At 46.7% G+C, this 20466-nt stretch overlaps 1 protein-coding gene, 1 long non-coding RNA gene and 1 other non-coding gene across 3 annotated transcripts in view; 1 reads left to right on the plus strand and 2 right to left on the minus strand.

Moving 5' to 3' along the window:
* tmx3b (thioredoxin related transmembrane protein 3b) overlaps positions 1-12389 on the minus strand; it is a 30995-nt gene extending 18606 nt beyond the window's left edge. Inside the window, exons 1-6 of the mRNA XM_067434603.1 lie at positions 12296-12389; positions 12083-12143; positions 10575-10614; positions 4753-4876; positions 2092-2137; positions 53-133 (exon numbers count right to left, since the gene is read on the minus strand). Of these exons, the coding sequence (XP_067290704.1) occupies positions 53-133; positions 2092-2137; positions 4753-4876; positions 10575-10614; positions 12083-12143; positions 12296-12335 (392 nt within the window). The 5' untranslated portion in view covers positions 12336-12389. The remainder of the gene's footprint in view (positions 1-52; positions 134-2091; positions 2138-4752; positions 4877-10574; positions 10615-12082; positions 12144-12295) is intronic.
* A 413-nt stretch (positions 12390-12802) lies between these two features.
* Positions 12803-16283, plus strand: LOC137063467 (uncharacterized). Its single transcript, XR_010901388.1, has 2 exons — positions 12803-12841; positions 15942-16283. It is a non-coding gene; the product is annotated as an uncharacterized lncRNA (long non-coding RNA).
* A 3821-nt stretch (positions 16284-20104) lies between these two features.
* trnaa-agc (transfer RNA alanine (anticodon AGC)) lies at positions 20105-20179 on the minus strand. The gene has a single exon. It is a non-coding gene; the product is annotated as a tRNA-Ala (tRNA).
* Between the last annotated feature and the right edge of the window lie 287 nt (positions 20180-20466).

Genomic DNA, 20466 nt, shown 5'->3' on the forward strand with positions numbered 1-20466 from the left:
AAAGAAAAGGATAATCAAAAATGTTCAAAGAGCATCTGTATTAATTTCTCACCCAGCCACTCTGTTGGCGAAATCGATTATATCGTCTTTGGTTCTCGGCCCTTTGTAATTATATGCCAGCTCGCCCTTTAGCCTGAGAGAGAGAGAGAGAGAGAGAGAGAGAGAGAGAGAGAGAGAGAGAGAGAGAGAGAGAGAGAGAGAGAGAGAGAGAGAGAGAGACTTAACTGATTCCAGAAACAAATCTTTATTTAAATAAACAAAGCAAGCATTTGTAAGGGATAATCCACGGCTAGGCGGCCGAGCCACCGATGTGAAGCTCAGCCTGTAATTCGCATCGCAGTGGGTATAAGTCTACACTCCTCTGCTAAAACAGCCGCTTACTGAGACGTGTAAAATTAAAGTAAAATAAGCATCAGTTGCTCAGTTGAACTTCCCGTCCAGTACCCGGCTCATTTCAGCAACGCTCTTCTTACAACATGAGCAATCAAACCCTACAAATGACCCAGAAATCAGCTGCTCTTCAGCGAGTCCGAAAGAGCCTTGGTGTGTGTGTGTGTGTGTATACTGTACATATTAGATGTATTAACCCTCCGCTGTCATGCAAATGATGCAATGTGTCCTAAGATATCGCTCCAGCAACTGTGTTGTGCATTCAAACGGCCATAAAGGAATGTTTTCTATGGTTACAGAAGTACACAAGACTATTGCAGTGGCCTCCAGAGAGCATGAAGACACTGATAACATCCCAGTCCTGCTTTCAGACCGCCAACAACACACAACACAGATCTGGAAGGGTTTAGCTGCTAGATTAGGGCTAGGATGGACAGATAAATGCTGGAAACCCCAACAAAAGCAACAATATAACACATGAAATGAACAAATAAAATGATACAACTGTACTTTGCCAAGGTTTCCTTGGGGGAGAGACTTCATTAGGCGAATCATTAGCCTCACGGGGAGTTTCATCAACACCTGCCTCCCCTGATCCCAGAATCCCACGGGATCGAGCTTCACTCCCGACTGCCCAATCATGAATTTTAGTTATGATGGAAATAATAATAGATTGAAAAAGAAGGGGCCAATGACTTCTAATGTGCCATGTTTAGGTCCATTGCTTATTACTTTTGAACAAAGCATTATGTTTGAATGAAGTTAGGTGTCAATACGTCAAATCTTTTCACAGAAACAGCCTCAGCTGCAGTTTGGCAAAATCAAAATGGTGGACAGGAACTTTTGGCAAAAATGCCATTTATGATCTCGGCCTGATCCACTGAATCTATAACCACCAGTTTCTTTACGATAGGCAAGCTGCACCCAGTCTAACGGTCATATCTCATGAACACTAGGTGGCGCTGTTCTGAAACTGGGCAGGTTGCCTCAGGTCAGGGTTGTCATCACACACACCACGTTTGGCCAGAATAGCGTCCATGGTGACATGGCGAATTCGGCTAATTAGTTTGAATCAACTTGGATTGCATGTTTTTTGTCGGCACAGTGTGAACATGATCTGATTCAGTTTTCGTGAAAATCAGAGCAAAGGGTAAGAGGGAACCGTTTTATGATGGAAAATGGCATCAGAGTCTAGAAAAAATAGTTTCTAGCCCTTCCGGTTCAAAGGTTATTAGCATAAACATGAGTGGGACAGTTGGTGGCGCTGCAGCGATTGAGTTAGAGACTCCAACACTTTCTTTCTTGGGATGGTCTTCTATCTTCTATAGAATTTCACAACTTTTTACCACACGGTTCTATGGGCTGAAGAAGACGATGAAGAACAAACAGGAGCTTCAGCGCCCTAATAACGTCACAAAACGACCCGCAAACTAATACACGAAAGGGTTAAACATAACCTTGACCTGCTTATGCTAGTGTATTTGTCCGTGTGATGTCACAAATCCCAGAATATCAAACCGAGCCGTTTTGGATCTCAATAACCGCTTTGTTCCTGAGGAGGACTTTAGGCTCTTGCAGGAGGTTTTAACGGATCATGGCGAAGTGATTTCTCATGTCATGACCTCTTTTGATCAATCCGTTACCACACACACACACACACACAGATATTATAATGTTGATAAAGTTAGGGTTAGGACTCACAGTTTAATGGTGGGGTATCCTCGCACGCCGAACTCTGAGGCCATACCTGCACTCACATGACAGATCACATGACAGATTAGCAGTCACATGACATCATCACAGCAGTCACATGACACGTCACCTGACATCACGACACATTAATAATAATAATTTGTTCGATTTCTATAGCGCTTTTCAGACATCAGCAGTCACATGACATCATACCACACGGATCATCCCGGCATTAAAGGGTCAGATCTAGCGCTGATCATCCCGGCATTAAAGGGTCAGATCTGGCACTGATCATCCAGGCATTAAAGGGTCAGATCTGGTACTGATCATCCAGGCATTAAAGGGTCAGATCTGGCGCTGATCATCCCGGCATTAAAGGGTCAGATCTGGTACTGATCATCCAGGCATTAAAGGGTCAGATCTGGCACTGATCATCCAGGCATTAAAGGGTCAGATCTGGCGCTGATCATCCAGGCATTAAAGGGTCAGATCTGGCGCTGATCATCCCGGCATTAAAGGGTCAGATCTGGTACTGATCATCCAGGTATTAAAGGGTCAGATCTGGCACTGATCATCCCGGCATTAAAGGGTCAGATCTGGCACTGATCATCCCGGCATTAAAGGGTCAGATCTGGCACTGATCATCCAGGCATTAAAGGGTCAGATCTGGCGCTGATCATCCCGGCATTAAAGGGTCAGATCTGGCGCTGATCATCCCGGCATTAAAGGGTCAGATCTGGCGCTGATCATCCAGGTATTAAAGGGTCAGATCTGGCGCTGATCATCCCGGCATTAAAGGGTCAGATCTGGCACTGATCATCCAGGCATTAAAGGGTCAGATCTGGCGCTGATCATCCCGGCATGAAAGGGTCAGATCTGGCGCTGATCATCCCGGCATTAAAGGGTCAGATCTGGTGCTGATCATCCAGGCATTAAAGGGTCAGATCTGGCGCTGATCATCCCGGCATTAAAGGGTCAGATCTGGCGCTGATCATCCAGGCATTAAAGGGTCAGATCTGGCGCTGATCATCCCGGCATTAAAGGGTCAGATCTGGTGCTGATCATCCCGGCATGAAAGGGTCAGATCTGGCGCTGATCATCCCGGCATTAAAGGGTCAGATCTGGCACTGATCATCCAGGCATTAAAGGGTCAGATCTGGCGCTGATCATCCAGGCATTAAAGGGTCAGATCTGGTACTGATCATCCAGGTATTAAAGGGTCAGATCTGGCGCTGATCATCCAGGCATTAAAGGGTCAGATCTGGTGCTGATCATCCAGGCATTAAAGGGTCAGATCTGGCGCTGATCATCCAGGCATTAAAGGGTCAGATCTGGCACTGATCATCCAGGCATTAAAGGGTCAGATCTGGTGCTGATCATCCAGGCATTAAAGGGTCAGATCTGGCACTGATCATCCAGGCATTAAAGGGTCAGATCTGGCGCTGATCATCCCGGCATTAAAGGGTCAGATCTGGTGCTGATCATCCAGGCATTAAAGGGTCAGATCTGGCACTGATTATCCAGGCATTAAAGGGTCAGATCTGGCACTGATCATCCAGGCATTAAAGGGTCAGATCTGGTGCTGATCATACAGGCATTAAAGGGTCAGATCTGGCACTGATCATCCAGGCATTAAAGGGTCAGATCTGGTGCTGATCATCCAGGCATTAAAGGGTCAGATCTGGCACTGATCATCCAGGCATTAAAGGGTCAGATCTGGTACTGATCATCCAGGCATTAAAGGGTCAGATCTGGCGCTGATCATCCAGGCATTAAAGGGTCAGATCTGGCACTGATCATCCAGGCATTAAAGGGTCAGATCTGGCACTGATCATCCCGGCATTAAAGGGTCAGATCTGGCACTGATCATCCCGGCATTAAAGGGTCAGATCTGGTGCTGATCATCCAGGCATTAAAGGGTCAGATCTGGCGCTGATCATCCCCGCATTAAAGGCTCAGATCTGGTGCTGATCATCCCGGCATTAAAGGGTCAGATCTGGCGCTGATCATCCCGGCATTAAAGGGTCAGATCTGGTGCTGATCATCCCGGCATTAAAGGGTCAGATCTGGCGCTGATCATCCAGGCATTAAAGGGTCAGATCTGGCACTGATCATCCCGGCATTAAAGGGTCAGATCTGGCGCTGATCATCCCGGCATTAAAGGGTCAGATGTGGCGCTGATCATCCCGGCATTAAAGGGTCAGATCTGGCACTGATCATCCCAGCATTAAAGGGTCAGATCTGGCACTGATCATCCCGGCATTAAAGGGTCAGATCTGGCGCTGATCATCCAGGCATTAAAGGGTCAGATCTGGTGCTGATCATCCCGGCATTAAAGGGTCAGATCTGGCACTGATCATCCAGGCATATAGGAATATGTTCATCTGTGTCTCAAGATGAGCGAAGGTCTGACGGGTTTGGACACATGAGGGATTAATGATTAATGAGTGCTGTAAAACAACCTTTACTCGCATCACAGAGTTTAGATAAAGGCGATCTGTCACTCAATTCTGATCAAAACTATCTATTTCTAATTATTTTTTATTCTGTGGCGGAAACAAACTTCCATAGTTTCGAGTTACTTTATTTTTTCAAAGTTCTATGATTAATCCATGATATTCCGTGTGTGTTTCAGACCAGAGTGTGTGTGAGAGACTCGAGCGGCTTCACCTGAATATGCAGTGGCGTCCATTTTGCCGACCCGTACCGGCGACCCCGAGCGCATCAGTTCGGCTCCGACCTCCTGCCAGATCGGCTCCAGTTTCTTACAGTATCCACACCACGGCGCATAAAACTACAGCACAACACAATCAGCCGGACATAACACACACACACACACACACACACACACACACACACACACACGTTTGTTTTTGTGAATTGTGGGCACATTCCATAGGCGTAATGGTTTTATACTGTACAAACCATATTTTCTTACACTGCCCCTCACCCTACCCATCACTAGGCATGTGCCGATATCAATTTTTCATGTTGCGATTAATTGCTGAAGCTGTTATCACGTTATACGGTAATATCACGATATTGAAATCTGCAAAGAAAGTTGCAAAAAAAGTGTTGCCATTGCATAACAGCTTTAATAACTATTTTTGTAATAACGAAAATAACTGAATGTTTAAATATAATAATGCACCAAAAACATATACAGCTCTGGAGAAAATGAAGAGACCATTATTGAGAAATCAATGAGAAATCAATGTTAAGCGGTCTCTTAAATTTTTTCAGAGCTGTAAAAGTACAATTTTTAAACAGTTTAAGGTGCAAAAGAATTAGGCTCTAAAGAACAACTGGTAACCAATAACAGTAAGGTCTCGTTATTTAATGCATTAACTAAGATTGAGCACTAGCTACATTTGTTACAGAGATTATAATGTTTTTGTTAATGTTAGTTAAGAAACACAACTGATCATTGTTAGTTTTATCTTAGGTCCATTAAGAAATCAACATTACTTAGAATAATTAACTCTTTATAAGTATTGCTCATTGTCAGATTGGTAATAATGAATTAACATGTTAAGCAGATGCTGGTTCCCCATCCCTTCTCCTCCTCCTGGACCTAACTGCAGCTTCCGATACCGTTGACCATAACGTCCTCCTTCACCATTTGCATTCCTCCATCGGTCGCTCTGACTCGGTCCACAACAGGTTTTCTTCTTATCTCAATGGGAGAACTGAATATGTTGCGTTGGGAGAAGCTACATCCCTGTCACACAATGTCACCTGCGGTGTTCATCCTCTACATGCTCCCCCTTAGCCGACATGGGATTTCTTTTCACTGCTATGCTGATGACACAACTTTACATTAGGACAAGTTCATCTCCCTCTGCTGACCTCACACCATCCACTTTGATCACTTGCATGGATGAGATAAAGGCGTGGATGAAGCAAAACTTTCTGCAGCTAAACAGCTCTAAGACTGAAGCTATCCTAGTCTGCACTCCACTTCAGGTCCAGAAGTCCGTTATCACCAGCATTGCTTTCTCTGATCAGGTCATTCCTCTTTCCACTTCAGTCACCAATCTGGGGGTCAGAATGGAATCACAGCTTACTTTTGAAGCGCACATCAAACACCTGTGTAAGACCTCCTTCTTCCACCTCAGAAACATTGCCAAACTTCGTCCCATTCTATCACTGGCTGATGTGGAGAAGCTTGTCCACGCCTTTATCTCCTCCAGGCTGGACTACTGCAATGCGCTCCTTATTGGCATCCCTAGCAAACATCTCCAGAGGCTGCAGTGTATTCAGAACAGCGCTGCTAGGATCCTCATGAGGGTGCACAAATACGACCACATCACCCCCATTCTAAGATCACTCCACTGGCTTCCTGTGTCGTTCAGGATCGAGTAGAAGATCTCTCTGCTTACCCAGCACGGTGACCCTCCTATCTTAAGGAACTCCTCACCACACAAACAGACACTCGTAACCTCCGCTCTGTTTCTCTGGATCGTCTTTAAACTCCCCCATCAGTCTCCGTACTGTGGGAGATCGGGCCTTCTGCTCTGCCGTCCCAGTCCTAACCCTACGCCCGGTCTGTGGAAGGCTCTCCCTGACCCCCTGCGGACCCCACAGACTGTAGAGGACATTAAGCCTGGTCTGTGGAAGGCTCTCCCTGACCCCCTGCGGACCCCACAGACTGTAGAGGCCCTTAAGCCTGGTCTGTGGAAGGCTCTCCCTGACCCCCTGCGGACCCCACAGACTGTAGAGGACCTTAAGCCCGGTCTGTGGAAGGCTCTCCCTGACCCCCTGCGGACCCCACAGACTGTAGAGGACCTTAAGCCTGGTCTGTGGAAGGCTCTCCCTGACCCCCTGCGGACCCCACAGACTGTAGAGGACCTTAAGCCTGGTCTGTGGAAGGCTCTCCCTGACCCCCTGCGGACCCCACAGACTGTAGAGGACCTTAAGCCCGGTCTGTGGAAGGCTCTCCCTGACCCCCTGCGGACCCCACAGACTGTAGAGGACCTTAAGCCTGGTCTGTGGAAGGCTCTCCCTGACCCCCTGCGGACCCCACAGACTGTAGAGGACCTTAAGCCTGGTCTGTGGAAGGCTCTCCCTGACCCCCTGCGGACCCCACAGACTGTAGAGGACCTTAAGCCCGGTCTGTGGAAGGCTCTCCCTGACCCCCTGCGAACCCCACAGACTGTAGAGGACCTTAAGCCCGGTCTGTGGAAGGCTCTCCCTGACCCCCTGCGGACCCCACAGACTGTAGAGGCCCTTAAGCCCGGTCTGTGGAAGGCTCTCCCTGACCCCCTGCGGACCCCACAGACTGTAGAGGACCTTAAGCCTGGTCTGTGGAAGGCTCTCCCTGACCCCCTGCGGACCCCACAGACTGTAGAGGACCTTAAGCCCGGTCTGTGGAAGGCTCTCCCTGACCCCCTGCGGACCCCACAGACTGTAGAGGACCTTAAGCCTGGTCTGTGGAAGGCTCTCCCTGACCCCCTGCGGACCCCACAGACTGTAGAGGACCTTAAGCCCGGTCTGTGGAAGGCTCTCCCTGACCCCCTGCGAACCCCACAGACTGTAGAGGACCTTAAGCCCGGTCTGTGGAAGGCTCTCCCTGACCCCCTGCGGACCCCACAGACTGTAGAGGCCCTTAAGCCTGGTCTGTGGAAGGCTCTCCCTGACCCCCTGCGGACCCCACAGACTGTAGAGGACCTTAAGCCTGGTCTTAAAACACACCTTTTTAGCAGAGCTTTTAACTGATTTGTTACTTCTTAACTTTTCAGTTTTATTTATTTACTTATTTATTTATTTTTGTTGATTGTTTTTAATTCTGTAGCACTTGGAGATTTTGTTAAATATAAAGTGCATTATAAATAAAATGTACTATTATTATTATTATTATTATTATTAACTAAGGTCTAAGACCCTTTAACTAAGTCGTATGTCTCAAAGTTTTACTGAACAATAACAAATAATCAAAAAAATTCGAATCATTAGGGCATGTTGTAGTCCAGACTAAAACATAAAAATGTTTAAGTTTGAAAATAAATGTCCTATTATGTCTTTAAGTATTAAGAATTTGGTGCGGAGCCTGTGATGAAATAACATTGAGATTACAAAAAATGAATGGCTGTTTAAAAAAACTTCACTAGCGCGGTGCTTTTGTTTGCGGGGTTTCACACACTCACACACTCGCACGCTCACTCGCTCACACTCACACACTCGCTCGCTCACTCGCTCGCTCACTCACTCGCACACTCACTCGCACACTCACTCGCACACTCACTCGCACACTCACTCGCACACTCACTCGCACACTCACTCGCACACTCACTCGCACACTCACTCGCACGCACACTCACTCGCACGCACACTCACTCGCACACTCACTCACTCGCACACTCGCACGCTCACTCGCACGCTCACTCGCTCACTCGCACACACTCACTCACTCGCACGCTCACTCGCACACTCGCACACACGCACACACTCGCTCACTAAATCGCACACACGCACACACTCACACACTCGCTCGCTCGCTCACTAGCTCGCTCGCTCACTCACTCACTCCCTCACTCACTCCCACACACTCGCACGCTCACTCGCACGCTCGCACGCTCGCTCGCTCACACTCGCTCACACTCGCTCGCTCACTCGCACACTCGCTCACACTCGCTCGCTCACTCGCACACTCGCACACACTCGCTCACTCGCACACACGCTCCCTCACACTCGCTCGCTCACTCGCACACACTCGCTCACTCGCACACACTCGCTCACTCGCACACACGCTCCCTCACTCACTCCCTCGCTCGCTCGCTCCCTCGCTCGCTCGCTCCCTCGCTCGCTCGCTCCCTCACTCACTCACGCACACACTCACTCACTCACACACTCATGCACACACTCATGCACACACTCATGCACACACTCATGCACACACTCATGCACACACTCATGCACACACTCATGCACACACTCATGCACACACTCGCGCACACTCATGCACACACTCATGCACACACTCGCACACACTCGCTCGCTCACTCGCACACTCGCTCACACTCACTCGCACACACTCGCTCACTCGCTCGCTCACTCACACGCTCACTTGCTCACTCACTCGCACACACTCACTCACTCGCACACACTCGCTCACTCGCACACACTCGCTCACTCGCACACACTCGCTCACTCGCACACACTCGCACACACTCGCTCACTCGCACACACTCGCACGCTCACTCACTCGCACACACTCACTCACTCGCACGCTCACTCGCACACACTCGCTCACTCGCACGCTCACTCGCACGCTCACTCGCACACACTCGCTCCCTCGCACACACGCTCCCTCGCACACACGCTCCCTCGCACACACGCTCACTCACTCACTCACTCGCACACTCACGCACACACTCACGCACACACTCACGCACACACTCACGCACACACTCACGCACACACTCACGCACACACTCACTCACTCACTCACTCACTCACTCACTCACTCACTCACTCGCTCACTCACTCGCTCACTCGCACACACTCGCTCACTCGCACGCTCACTCACTCGCACACACTCGCTCACTCGCACGCTCACTCACTCACTCACTCACTCGCTCGCACACTCACTCACTCGCACACACTCGCTCACTCGCACTCACTCACACTCACTCACACACATGCACACTCGCACACTCGCGCACACACGCACCCACACACACACACTCGCTCGCACACTCGCTCACTCGCACACTCACTCACACTCGCTTGCACTCTCGCTCACTCGCTCACACTCGATCACTCAAAATTACTCACTCAAACTCAATCACTCACACTCGCTCACACGCTCACATGCTCGCTTACTCACACTCGCTTGCTCACTCACTCACTCGCTCACTCACTCACTCGCTCGCTCACTCACTCGCTCACTCACACGCTCGCTTGCTCGCTCGCTCGCACGCTCACTCGCTCACTCACTCACTCACTCACTCACTCACTCGCTCGCTCACTCACTCACTCCCTCGCACACACTCACTCACTCGCACACACTTGCTCACTCGCTCGCTCGCACACTCACTCACACACATGCACACTCGCACACTCGCACACACGCACCCACACACACACACACTCGCTCGCACACATGCACACACTCGCTCACTCGCACACTCACTCACACTCGCTTGCACTCTCGCTCACTCAAAATTACTCACTCAAACTCGCTCACACGCTCACATGCTCGCTTACTCACACTCGCTTGCTCACTCACACGCTCACTCACTCGCTCACTCACTTGCTCACTAGCTCGCTCGCTCACTCACTCGCACGCTCACTCACACACTTGCACGCTCACTCACACACTTGCACGCTCACTCACTCACACTTGCACGCTTACTCACTCACTCACTCATTCGCTCGCTCACTCGCTCGCTCACTCGCTCGCGCTCTCGCTCGCGCTCTCGCTCACGCTCTCGCTCACTCGCTCGCTCACGCTCTCGCTCAGACCATGCAGTGTGTGAACGGACACTCACATCCACCAGCCAGACGTCATCCATTCGGTTCTCCTTAAACCTGCAGGAAATATAGAAGATCAGCATTTACTGAAGGAAAGGCAAGAGCAAGTTATTAAGAGCAAAGTCCACGTGAATCAAAACTGACTTCCTGCGCTTGAACAAAAAATACAAAACTCCAGTAAATAATATTCCTCCAGTGTAGATCATCTGTTCTCTGTGTGAATATATAGTAAAGTGTGATTTATTCCTGTGATCTGAGCTGAGTTAATCATCATTACTCCAGTCTTCAGAGTCACATGACCCTTCACTAATCACTCTCATATGAGGATCTGATGATCAACACACACTGATGATTATTTTCAGCTCATATTTCTGTGGGATCGTCACTCTAGGGATGGGAAGGTGAGGAGATTTTCCCACCGGTTCATCGACGGCATCACCGAATGGGCTTTTAAATCAGTAATTCGGTCTAACCGAGAGTAACACACACACACACACACACACACACACACACAGCCAATTGGGCATTAATAAAGCAGCGGACAAAGCCGGTGCTTTCACTGAAGTCCTGTGAAAGTTAACCTTCCATAGCAATGAACTGAAAACATACCAGTGCGCACACACACACACACACACACACACACACACACACACACACACATATTCTTAATGAAAACAACACACAGTGACTCCTTCAACAGGCCTTTTCCATCTCGCTTTGAGCCCAAATCTCCCGCTTATCATCTCAGGCCCTCGCTCTCGTTCCGATCACGCTTTATGAAGCTCAGTCTTTATTCGTATTGTCTGTACTCTTGCTGAACTAATGATTTTATTCAAGTCAAAGCGGGCAGGAGATCCCTGAAGCCCACGCCATAACTCAAAAGAACAGCGTTTATCTAATATATCATCTTGTGTAAGATTATACTACCCTTCAAAAGCTTTGGGCTGGTGAGATTAACTTATAAAGTGACAGTAAAGACATGAATAATGTTCAGATGATTCCCTCTCTAATAAATGCGGTTGTTTTGATCTTTATGTCCATCACAGAATCCAGAGAAATTAAATGATTTAACACTGATAATAATAATCATAAATGTGTCCTGATCCTCAGGTGTGATAATCTCACGGGTATATCTGCGGAGATAGCCAACTATACAGCGCAGGGCTCACAGTCAGACATTCATCTTTGATTTAATAATAGAAGATGATTTATTTGAGCATGTTTATGATCATCTGAAGAGTTTGGGAGAATATGTTTATGTTGGGAAGAGCATGAGAGAAATGAATGAGATTATCCTTTACAGAAACAGCGGGAATAACACTAATAACAGAGAGCTAATCAGGAGCTTTACGGCTGAATTCTGCATTAGAACACAATCTGCATCTGTCATTAGCGATCATACAGCAGATATTGATGCAGCAGATCATCACACACACCTCCACTTCTCAACACTTTCATGCACATTACAGTAAACTCAGACATGAACATATGAACAGGAAAAACAGGAGATATGATCTGATCTTACATGTCATCGAGATCCTGCACCAGAGCCCCGACAAGCGGACCGAGGAGAAGACAGGAGAACACTGCGAACACACACACACACACACACACACACACACACACACACACACACACACACACACACACACACACACACACACACACACACACACACACACTTTATGATCATTATATCTGAGATTTAATCATCGGTGTAATGGGGAAGCATCTGTACCTCTGAGCAGCGCCATGACTCCGCGGGAGAAGAAGAGCATCAACAGGAAATGCGGACCGTAGTGGAGCCCGCGCGCATGCGCACTGGCGCGTCTGCGTCACAGCCCGTCACGCACGCTCTCTGCGACTCACACACACACACACACACATTATCCCTGCGTCTCAATCATCTCACTAGTCCACTAGTCAGGGCACTGATCAGGACATAAGTCAATGGGCTGATCCCTGATCAGTGCCCTTCTAGTGAACTAGGGAGCTGATTGAGACGCGCCCTATAGAGAGTGTGTTGGGATTTACACACACAGACAAATGTGCAGATGAACAGGCGTTAGAGAAACAAGCTAACAAAAGGCATTACTGTAGGTGGCAGTAGAACTGAACAGGTAAACACAGGTAAATAATAAAGCTGGTGTATTGAGATCATGTCTCCCCCGACCACCAGGGGCCGCCCTTGCTCATCATATTAAAGGGTTAGTTCAGCCAAATGAAACTCCTCTCTCTAATGGCGCTCCACACCCGTAAGACCTCCGCTCATCTTCACACACAGGTTAAGATATATACATTTTGTGTCTTTAATGCAGAGACCCCTCATGTGTTTGCAGGTGAAATATAATGAGCATTTATAAGTTAATGTCCAAACATATCAGTACAAAAGTTCTCAGTGCTGCTGCAGGTGAGATATAATGTGGACACCACCAGTGGTGTGTCTACGTGATACGCAGGTATACGCCGTATAGGAAAGGACAAGGATTGCCGTACCCTCTTAAAAAAGCGTGAGGATACGTAACAATATCGTTTTGTGACAGAACTTTCATTCATAAATTCACCACGATTGTGTTGCGAACACAGACTGTGGTTGCGATTGCGAATCATAACGTTTGGGGCTTCCGTGGCCTGTGACATTGATCTGACGTCACCTACCCAGGAAAATCAGTTGCTTCGCGGTCTTTTTTGGCACAAGTTTGAAATTAACTAACTAATGTAAAAGAAGAAATGAAGCGAAAGTAGACTGAGTGTTTTCGGAAGCCTGCCCCTAAAGCTGCAGCAGCTTCGGGTGACTCTTCAGCTGTAGCAGATGACAGATGGTATAGGACATTACAGAAAATCCACCGCGACTTTCCTGCACTTTGATCAGTTATTCGCTGCGTCCTGATGTTTACACGAGCACCTCTCTGCAGTCTGAGCGCGATGCACTGAAGCTCACCCGCTCATCTCTGAGGTAAATCATTCACACCATCACCGCTTACAGTACAGGTTTTATACATTGCAATCGGCCAAAACGAATACGCAGTTTACTTTTCTAAACAAAAGCGCTCCAAGTCCGTGTTCCTCACACTGTTCGTGTGGATCGCGGCGCAGTTCTACACACACACACACACACACACACACACACACACACACACACACACAATACCGGCAGTTCAATGGGGGACGCGCATCTCTTAAAGGGGCCGCGCTATATTCCTCCTCCAGGTGTGGTTCTGCTGCTCCCAGCTCCGCATGACAGCTTTCACATTACCAACTGTTCATAAGAACTGTGCCCTGCTCTGAACTAAACTGCCAGAGTAAAAACTCCGAAACTCAGAAGACAACAATCTTCAAGATACAGTAAAGGTCCCATGTATAACGGATTGGCACCTCAAAATAATATGTGTGTGTGTGTGATGGGTAGGTTTAGGGGTAGGGGCATTGTGTGTGTGTGTGTTTGTGTGTGTGTGTGATGGGTAGGTTTAGGGGTAGGGGCATTGTGTGTGTGTGTGTTTGTGTGTGTGTGTGCGTGTGTGTGTGATGGGTAGGTTTAGGGGTAGGGGCATTGTGTGTGTGTGTGTGTGTGTGTGTGTGTGTGTGTGCATGTGTGCGTGTGTGTGTGTGTGTGTGTGCGTGTGTGTGTGTGTGTGCGTGCGTGTGTGCGTGTGTGTGTGTGCATGTGTGCGTGTGTGCGTGTGTGTGTGTGTGTGTGTGTGTGCGTGTGTGTGTGCGTGTGTGTGTGTGTGCGTGTGTGTGTGCGTGTGTGTGTGTGTGTGCGTGTGTGTGTGCGTGTGTGTGTGTGTGTGTGTGTGTGTGTGTGTGTGTGTGTGTGTGTGCGTGTGTGTGTGTGGTAAACAGAATACAATTTTATATCTCCTTGTTATTTCAGATGATGAGCGAAATGAGAACTTCTGACCAGCCTTGTCGACAGAAAGTCAGGGAGTTTAAAAGCGAGCGTCCCTGGTCAGAGCGGAGGCTGGAGGACCGTACGTTAGCAGATAACCGCTGATAAAACCTGTGCTCCAGGCACCATCTTCATATAACATTTAACACTAAATGTAGCTCTTAAAGGTATAGATCACCCAAAAATGTAAATTGTGTTATAATTTCCTCACCCTTAATTTGTTCCAAAACGGTGTGAGTTTCTTTCTTCTGTTTAATGCAAAAGATGATATTTTGAGAATTGTTGGTGATCAGACAGTCGGCAGCATGCATTGACTTATAGTCTATATTTGTTCCTGTGGAAGTCACTGGGTGCTGCCAACTGTCTGATCACCAATATTGATCCTTAAATGTTATATGAATATGTCACCTGGAGCACAGGTTTTTGCTTAAAATGAGCAAAATAATCTGCCAAAGGGGGGAGAGAAATAATCTTAATTCAAACAGAAAACAAGATTATTTTTCTTACCCCAATGGCAGATTATTTTGCTCATTTTAAGCAAAAACTCTTAATTTAGTTTTTTTCTTCTTCCAAAAACAAGACAATATTTTTTACTTGTCTAGTAAATGTTTCTTAATGTAAGAATTTTTATATATTTTGACTCGAAACAAGACGAAAAATACTAAGTAAGAAAAGCATTTTTTGCAGTGCACGATATTATTTGTCTGTTGCGATTACGTGATTTTTACTCCTAAAATCTTGTCGTGTCCTGATCAAGAAACATGTCAGACTACACGCTGCTACTCTACCAATCATCGCTTTCACCACACCTGTTGTTCCTGGTCTTACAATGCTGACGGCCGATAGCGGGATCCCTCCAGCAACCCAGGAGTAACGTCACTGGAATGTAAGCTTATTAATGAAGAATAACGTTTCGTTTCGGAGGCAAGCTTTAACTAATATGAACGCATGCGTGACACGGAACTGCAGTAAACACACACTGCAAAATATGCTCTTCTTACTTAGTAATTTTACATGAGCCTTTTAAGATCTTTAAAGCCTTGAGTCTTTAATAATGCTCTCAATCAAATGTAGATGCATACTTTAGGCATTAGTGAGCGTATGAGGCTGGTATAGGGAAGAAAACAAATTCACAGTATACTCACTACAAAAATCTCGACTACACCACTGGAGACCACTGAATAAATATCTTTAGTCAGGTTAAATACGGCTAGCTGATCACTCAAACCTTTATCTAAAGCTGCGTGAGGTGGCCTGTATGCTGGTTCTTACCACTAGGTGGAGCCCTGTACACTTGTTATCCTTAGTGTTACCCCGAAAGGACCGAAACAGTTACACAGTGAACAACTCGTGGTGTGTCGTGTCTTCATTATATGCCCAAACAGCTTGCCCAAACAGCTTACTAGGAGTTACTAAAAGATATCACATGGTGTCAGAAGTTCACAGTGGGTCAGTTAAATCCTCCAAACGACTCGTTTCGAAGGAAATACTGCAGAGATCCAGACACCTGGAGACAGAAGTTTGATCTTATTGCAAGTGGAACATCCGAGAAATCAGGCACGATAAAATGTCAAACTTTTCTTCACGTTGCTGGGGATGAAGCTATAAAGGGATTTAATGCCATGGATTTTGAAGAGGAGGAAGCAAATGATTATGAAGAACTGAAAGAAAAAGGTAAGCGTTGCATTCATGCATTTGGCAGACACTTTTATCCAAAGCCACTTAAATTGCACACACATTTAAAAAGTTTTTGTCAATTCCAAGGAAGAGTTCTGCATATGGACAAATATGTAAAGTGTGTCACAGAACAAATCACTTCGGAAAGATGTGCAAAACAAGAGGATCACGCAGAGCTGTCGGATGGGGCCCTTGAAGAGACGCAGACTAGGAAGAAAGCAGAGACAGGTCAACAAAGAAACTGATGCCACAGTTTTGGGAAAAGACAAGTGGACAGAAACACTAAGAGTAAACAAAAGAACACTCTCTGTTAAACCGGAGACTGGAGCCGAGTGCAGCGTGGTTCATATAAAGACCTCCGAGCAGCAGCAGGGAAATCTGTGGCAATATGCCTGAGTCCGTGCTGGTGGCGTACTCTGGCCACAAGATGGAGCCAAAGGGCAAAGGAAAGCTCTTCTGCCAATTCAAAGAGAATGAAGCGGCGATTCGGTAGAGGGAATGCACGTGACGTCACCGTCAGCTGGAGCGGCTGTGATGACGCCGCTGAGTGGCAGAAAGACTGAGGCAGCGCTGGTTTACAGCGAATGCAGAGAAAACTCACAAAACCAGGCCCGGCGCCAGACGGGGGGTCGGGGAGGCTTGGCCACGCACCGCAGTCATCGCTGCTCTGAGCTTGAGACGGACTTGATAATAGCGTGTCATTTTCTCACTCAAACCACTGCAGCTTCTGCTTTTAGAGTGAAACGCTGCCCATAACTGCTTGTCTGTGATCTGTAAGAATTCGTAATATTTGCATACTATCAGCGAAAAGGAGCTAGCAAAAGATCCAGTGTGTATCTGTATCTGCACTCGTCAAATGATTACATTTCCAACGTGTTTTCGCCTCGGTGAGTAATGTAGCCAATCACAGACCTGTTTGTGGACTTCTACAACGGAACTGGCCAATCACAGGTGTTTAATGTGGAATCACTCACCGCTCGAGTGCTTGTCCAGGCGCTGAGTTCAGTTAAACACGCGTGTCAATCCTCTGTAAGTGCAGATATTGTGCAAATAAGAGATTCCTTGTATACCAACGTCACTGCGGAACTTTGTGAGATTGCGTTTATTGAATGAGTGACAGCTTTTAGTGAATATAAAGTATATTACCAGCACTACACGCTTCAAAACACGGACCCATCCACATATACATGCGGGATTCACTCGAATAATGTGATGAATGACAGTTTTAGACATTCTTGTCGAAATGAGGCTCCTAAAAATGTCAGGAAAACACGATTCCTGGCTGCATATCATTATCCACGGATCACTGAATCTTTGGTAGGTTGTAAGGATCGTTTGCTCCACTCGTGATTTCCTCCATAACTCCAGTCACGCAGCAGCTCTTCTGCCCCGGCGGAGGCGTGTTACGGCGGGAACAGGGCTGGACTGCTAATCTGGCATACCGGTGGGCCGACGCACTTTGGGGCCGGTAATGTTTCTGTTTTTTGGTATCACTGACAATATGCAGCGACAGCGGCCCATTGGTTTGTCTTCTGAATTGACAAGCCGAAGCGAGAGAGACCTCCCCTCCATATTAGGCGCTTTTTACTATTTATTTATTTATTAGTAGCCTAGGCTATTGAGCGCATCGCACTGCAAAAGGCGAATATCTGCACGCCGCAGCCGCTGACAAACGTACACTGTGCTTAAATCCTGCTCTATACGGCACTTTGACTCCGAAATGTATACAATCGTATGATATGGAAACATTTCAGGTTCTGTGTTGAATCAGCTGAACACAGCCGCGAGCGTGTGTTCCTGACGAGGTGAAGTGGAAAACAGCAATACACACACACACACACACACACACACACACACACACACGCTTCACTTCAGCACAACCACAACTTACCTTGCAGCTAACAGCGGAGAGATATGGTGTTTGGGAAGAAACATTTATTTAAAATGTTGCTATATTACTTAAATTAATATTGCAGAATATAAATCACTTTTATAGAGGCTGTTTTCGTATTTTCTACAGGTGAACTTTTTTTTCTTCTTACAAATATAATAGTTTATTATATGTTTGATATAGTTTTAGAAACCATATAGCCATATAATGAGGAGCAGGGTTTGTTCAGTCTGTGTTTTACCCTGACTGCCATGATCTTTAAATGATCTGGCCTAGAGTTAAACTATAGTCTATAACACAGATTAAAGTCTGGATCCCATGAATTAAGGACAAAACTTTTTTTTTCCTCTTTAAAAGTTGTATTAACTTTTTTTAATAGATTTATTGAAATTGAATAGCCTCATGAAAGACAGATATCAGTGTCTTACTGAAAGGATGTGTTAACTCTTGTTCTTATTATTGTTCCACCCCAAAAATGTGATCATTTACTCACCCTAATGTCATTCCAAACCTAAATGAATAAATACATTTGTGTGAATTTGCTGTGTAGCATAAAATAAAAATAATTTGAGCCTAGGCTTGGTTGCAAACATTCTTCAAAACATCTTATTTTGTATTTCACAGAAGTCATGCCGGTTTGCATCCTAGCTCAAAAGGAGCTAGGATGCAAACCTGCTGGACCTGCTAGGATGCAAACCTGCTGGACCTGCTAGGATGCAAACCTGCTGGACCTGCTAGGATGCAAACCTGCTGGACCTGCTAGGGTGCAAACCTGCTGGGCTGGGTTTGCCAGAGCCGAATGTTAGCCCCAGTCCAGCCCTGGGTGGGAAAGTGACGTCTGCATTCCCTCTATTCCAGATTATAGAGAAAGACTGACCTGCGACCCTGGGAAGGACAACTAACACAGCTACTAATGAATACAATCAATAATAAAGGAATGGGACACATACAGTACATGTGAAGGACTTGAGTGGCTGTCAGATTATCTGACGGAAAGATAAATGTGTTTCTCTGAAACTCTTAAGGTGATGAACCTCAAGCACCAAACTAATAAAGGAAAGGTTATTATCTAGCTCCAGCTGTTTTACTCTACTGTAAATGAGAAAGCCATACAACAGGGCAGAGGTCTTGATTTCATGGGGACTTTACTATAAGGAAATACAGTGAGGAAAATAAGTATTTGAACACCCTGATATCTCCCACCTGGAAATCATGGAGGGTCTGAAATTGTCATCATAGGTGCAATGGCCACTGAGAGACATAATCCCAAACAAATCCAGAAATCACAATGGAGGATTGTTTTACTATTTATTTGTATGACACAGCTGCAAATAAGCACACACACACACACACACACACACACACACACACACACACACACACACACACACACACACACACACACACACACACACACACACACACACACACACACACACACACACACACACACACACACACACACACACACACACGCTCTCTCTCTCTGGTTGTTTGTGTTGAAAGGAATGGCTGCTGTTCTCTGCTTTTCAACAAATGATTAGCACATTGATTGTTGTTTCTTCTTCTCTGTGAAGCGATCGCAGCAACCCCAGTCTCTGTGTTTAGCGTGAAGGCTCGTGTGATCGCCGCAGACTCAGTCGTGCTTCAACTCAACTCATTTTATTTCTAGAGCACTTTCATAGCCATTCAGATGGACCAAAGTGCTGTCCATGCTAGATAAAAATAGTAAAAACACATATAGAGCAATATAATACCAATCATATCAACATACAATAACAGCATAACATGACAGCCGGAAAGGGTTACAATCCATCACTCACATTTCTCGGACCCAATCAAATGCCATAAGTCTTCAAGTCTGTTTTAAAAATGTCCATGCTTGACGAAGGTTTAATATGTAAGCGCAACCCATTCCAGAGAGAAAAGCACGATCTCCACTACGCCTCAAGTGAAGACATTTGGGACATTTAGCTCATGCTCTGAGAGGAGTAATCTTACACTTACATTTACGCATTTGGCAGACGCTTTTATCCAAAGCGACTTACATTGCATTCAAGGTACACATTTTTTACATTATTATCAGTTCCTGCTTTCCCTGGGAATCGAACCCATGACCTTGGCGTTGCTAGCGCCATGCTCTACTGGTTGAGCTACAGGAAAGCTCAACCAGTAATCTTATAATGGAGACTTGTGGGAAATATGCATCTTTTGGATCTAAGGTCACAAACCAGTCCTCGGACCTGATCTGCCACACAATCGGTTTGAGAGTGAGCATCCTAAGATCTAAAATAGGGCGCAGCTCCCCATCCTTCTTCGGCACGAGGAAGTACCGGCTGTAAACCGCGACTCTCTGTCCGGCAGAGGGACTCTTCTATCGCCTCTTTCCGTCGGAGAGTCTGTACTGCGTGAGTGATGGCCAGAGCCTGCTCGGGGACCACCACCGTGGACA

Source organism: Pseudorasbora parva, chromosome 24, assembly GCF_024679245.1.
Source record: "Pseudorasbora parva isolate DD20220531a chromosome 24, ASM2467924v1, whole genome shotgun sequence".
Taxonomy (NCBI): domain Eukaryota; kingdom Metazoa; phylum Chordata; class Actinopteri; order Cypriniformes; family Gobionidae; genus Pseudorasbora; species Pseudorasbora parva.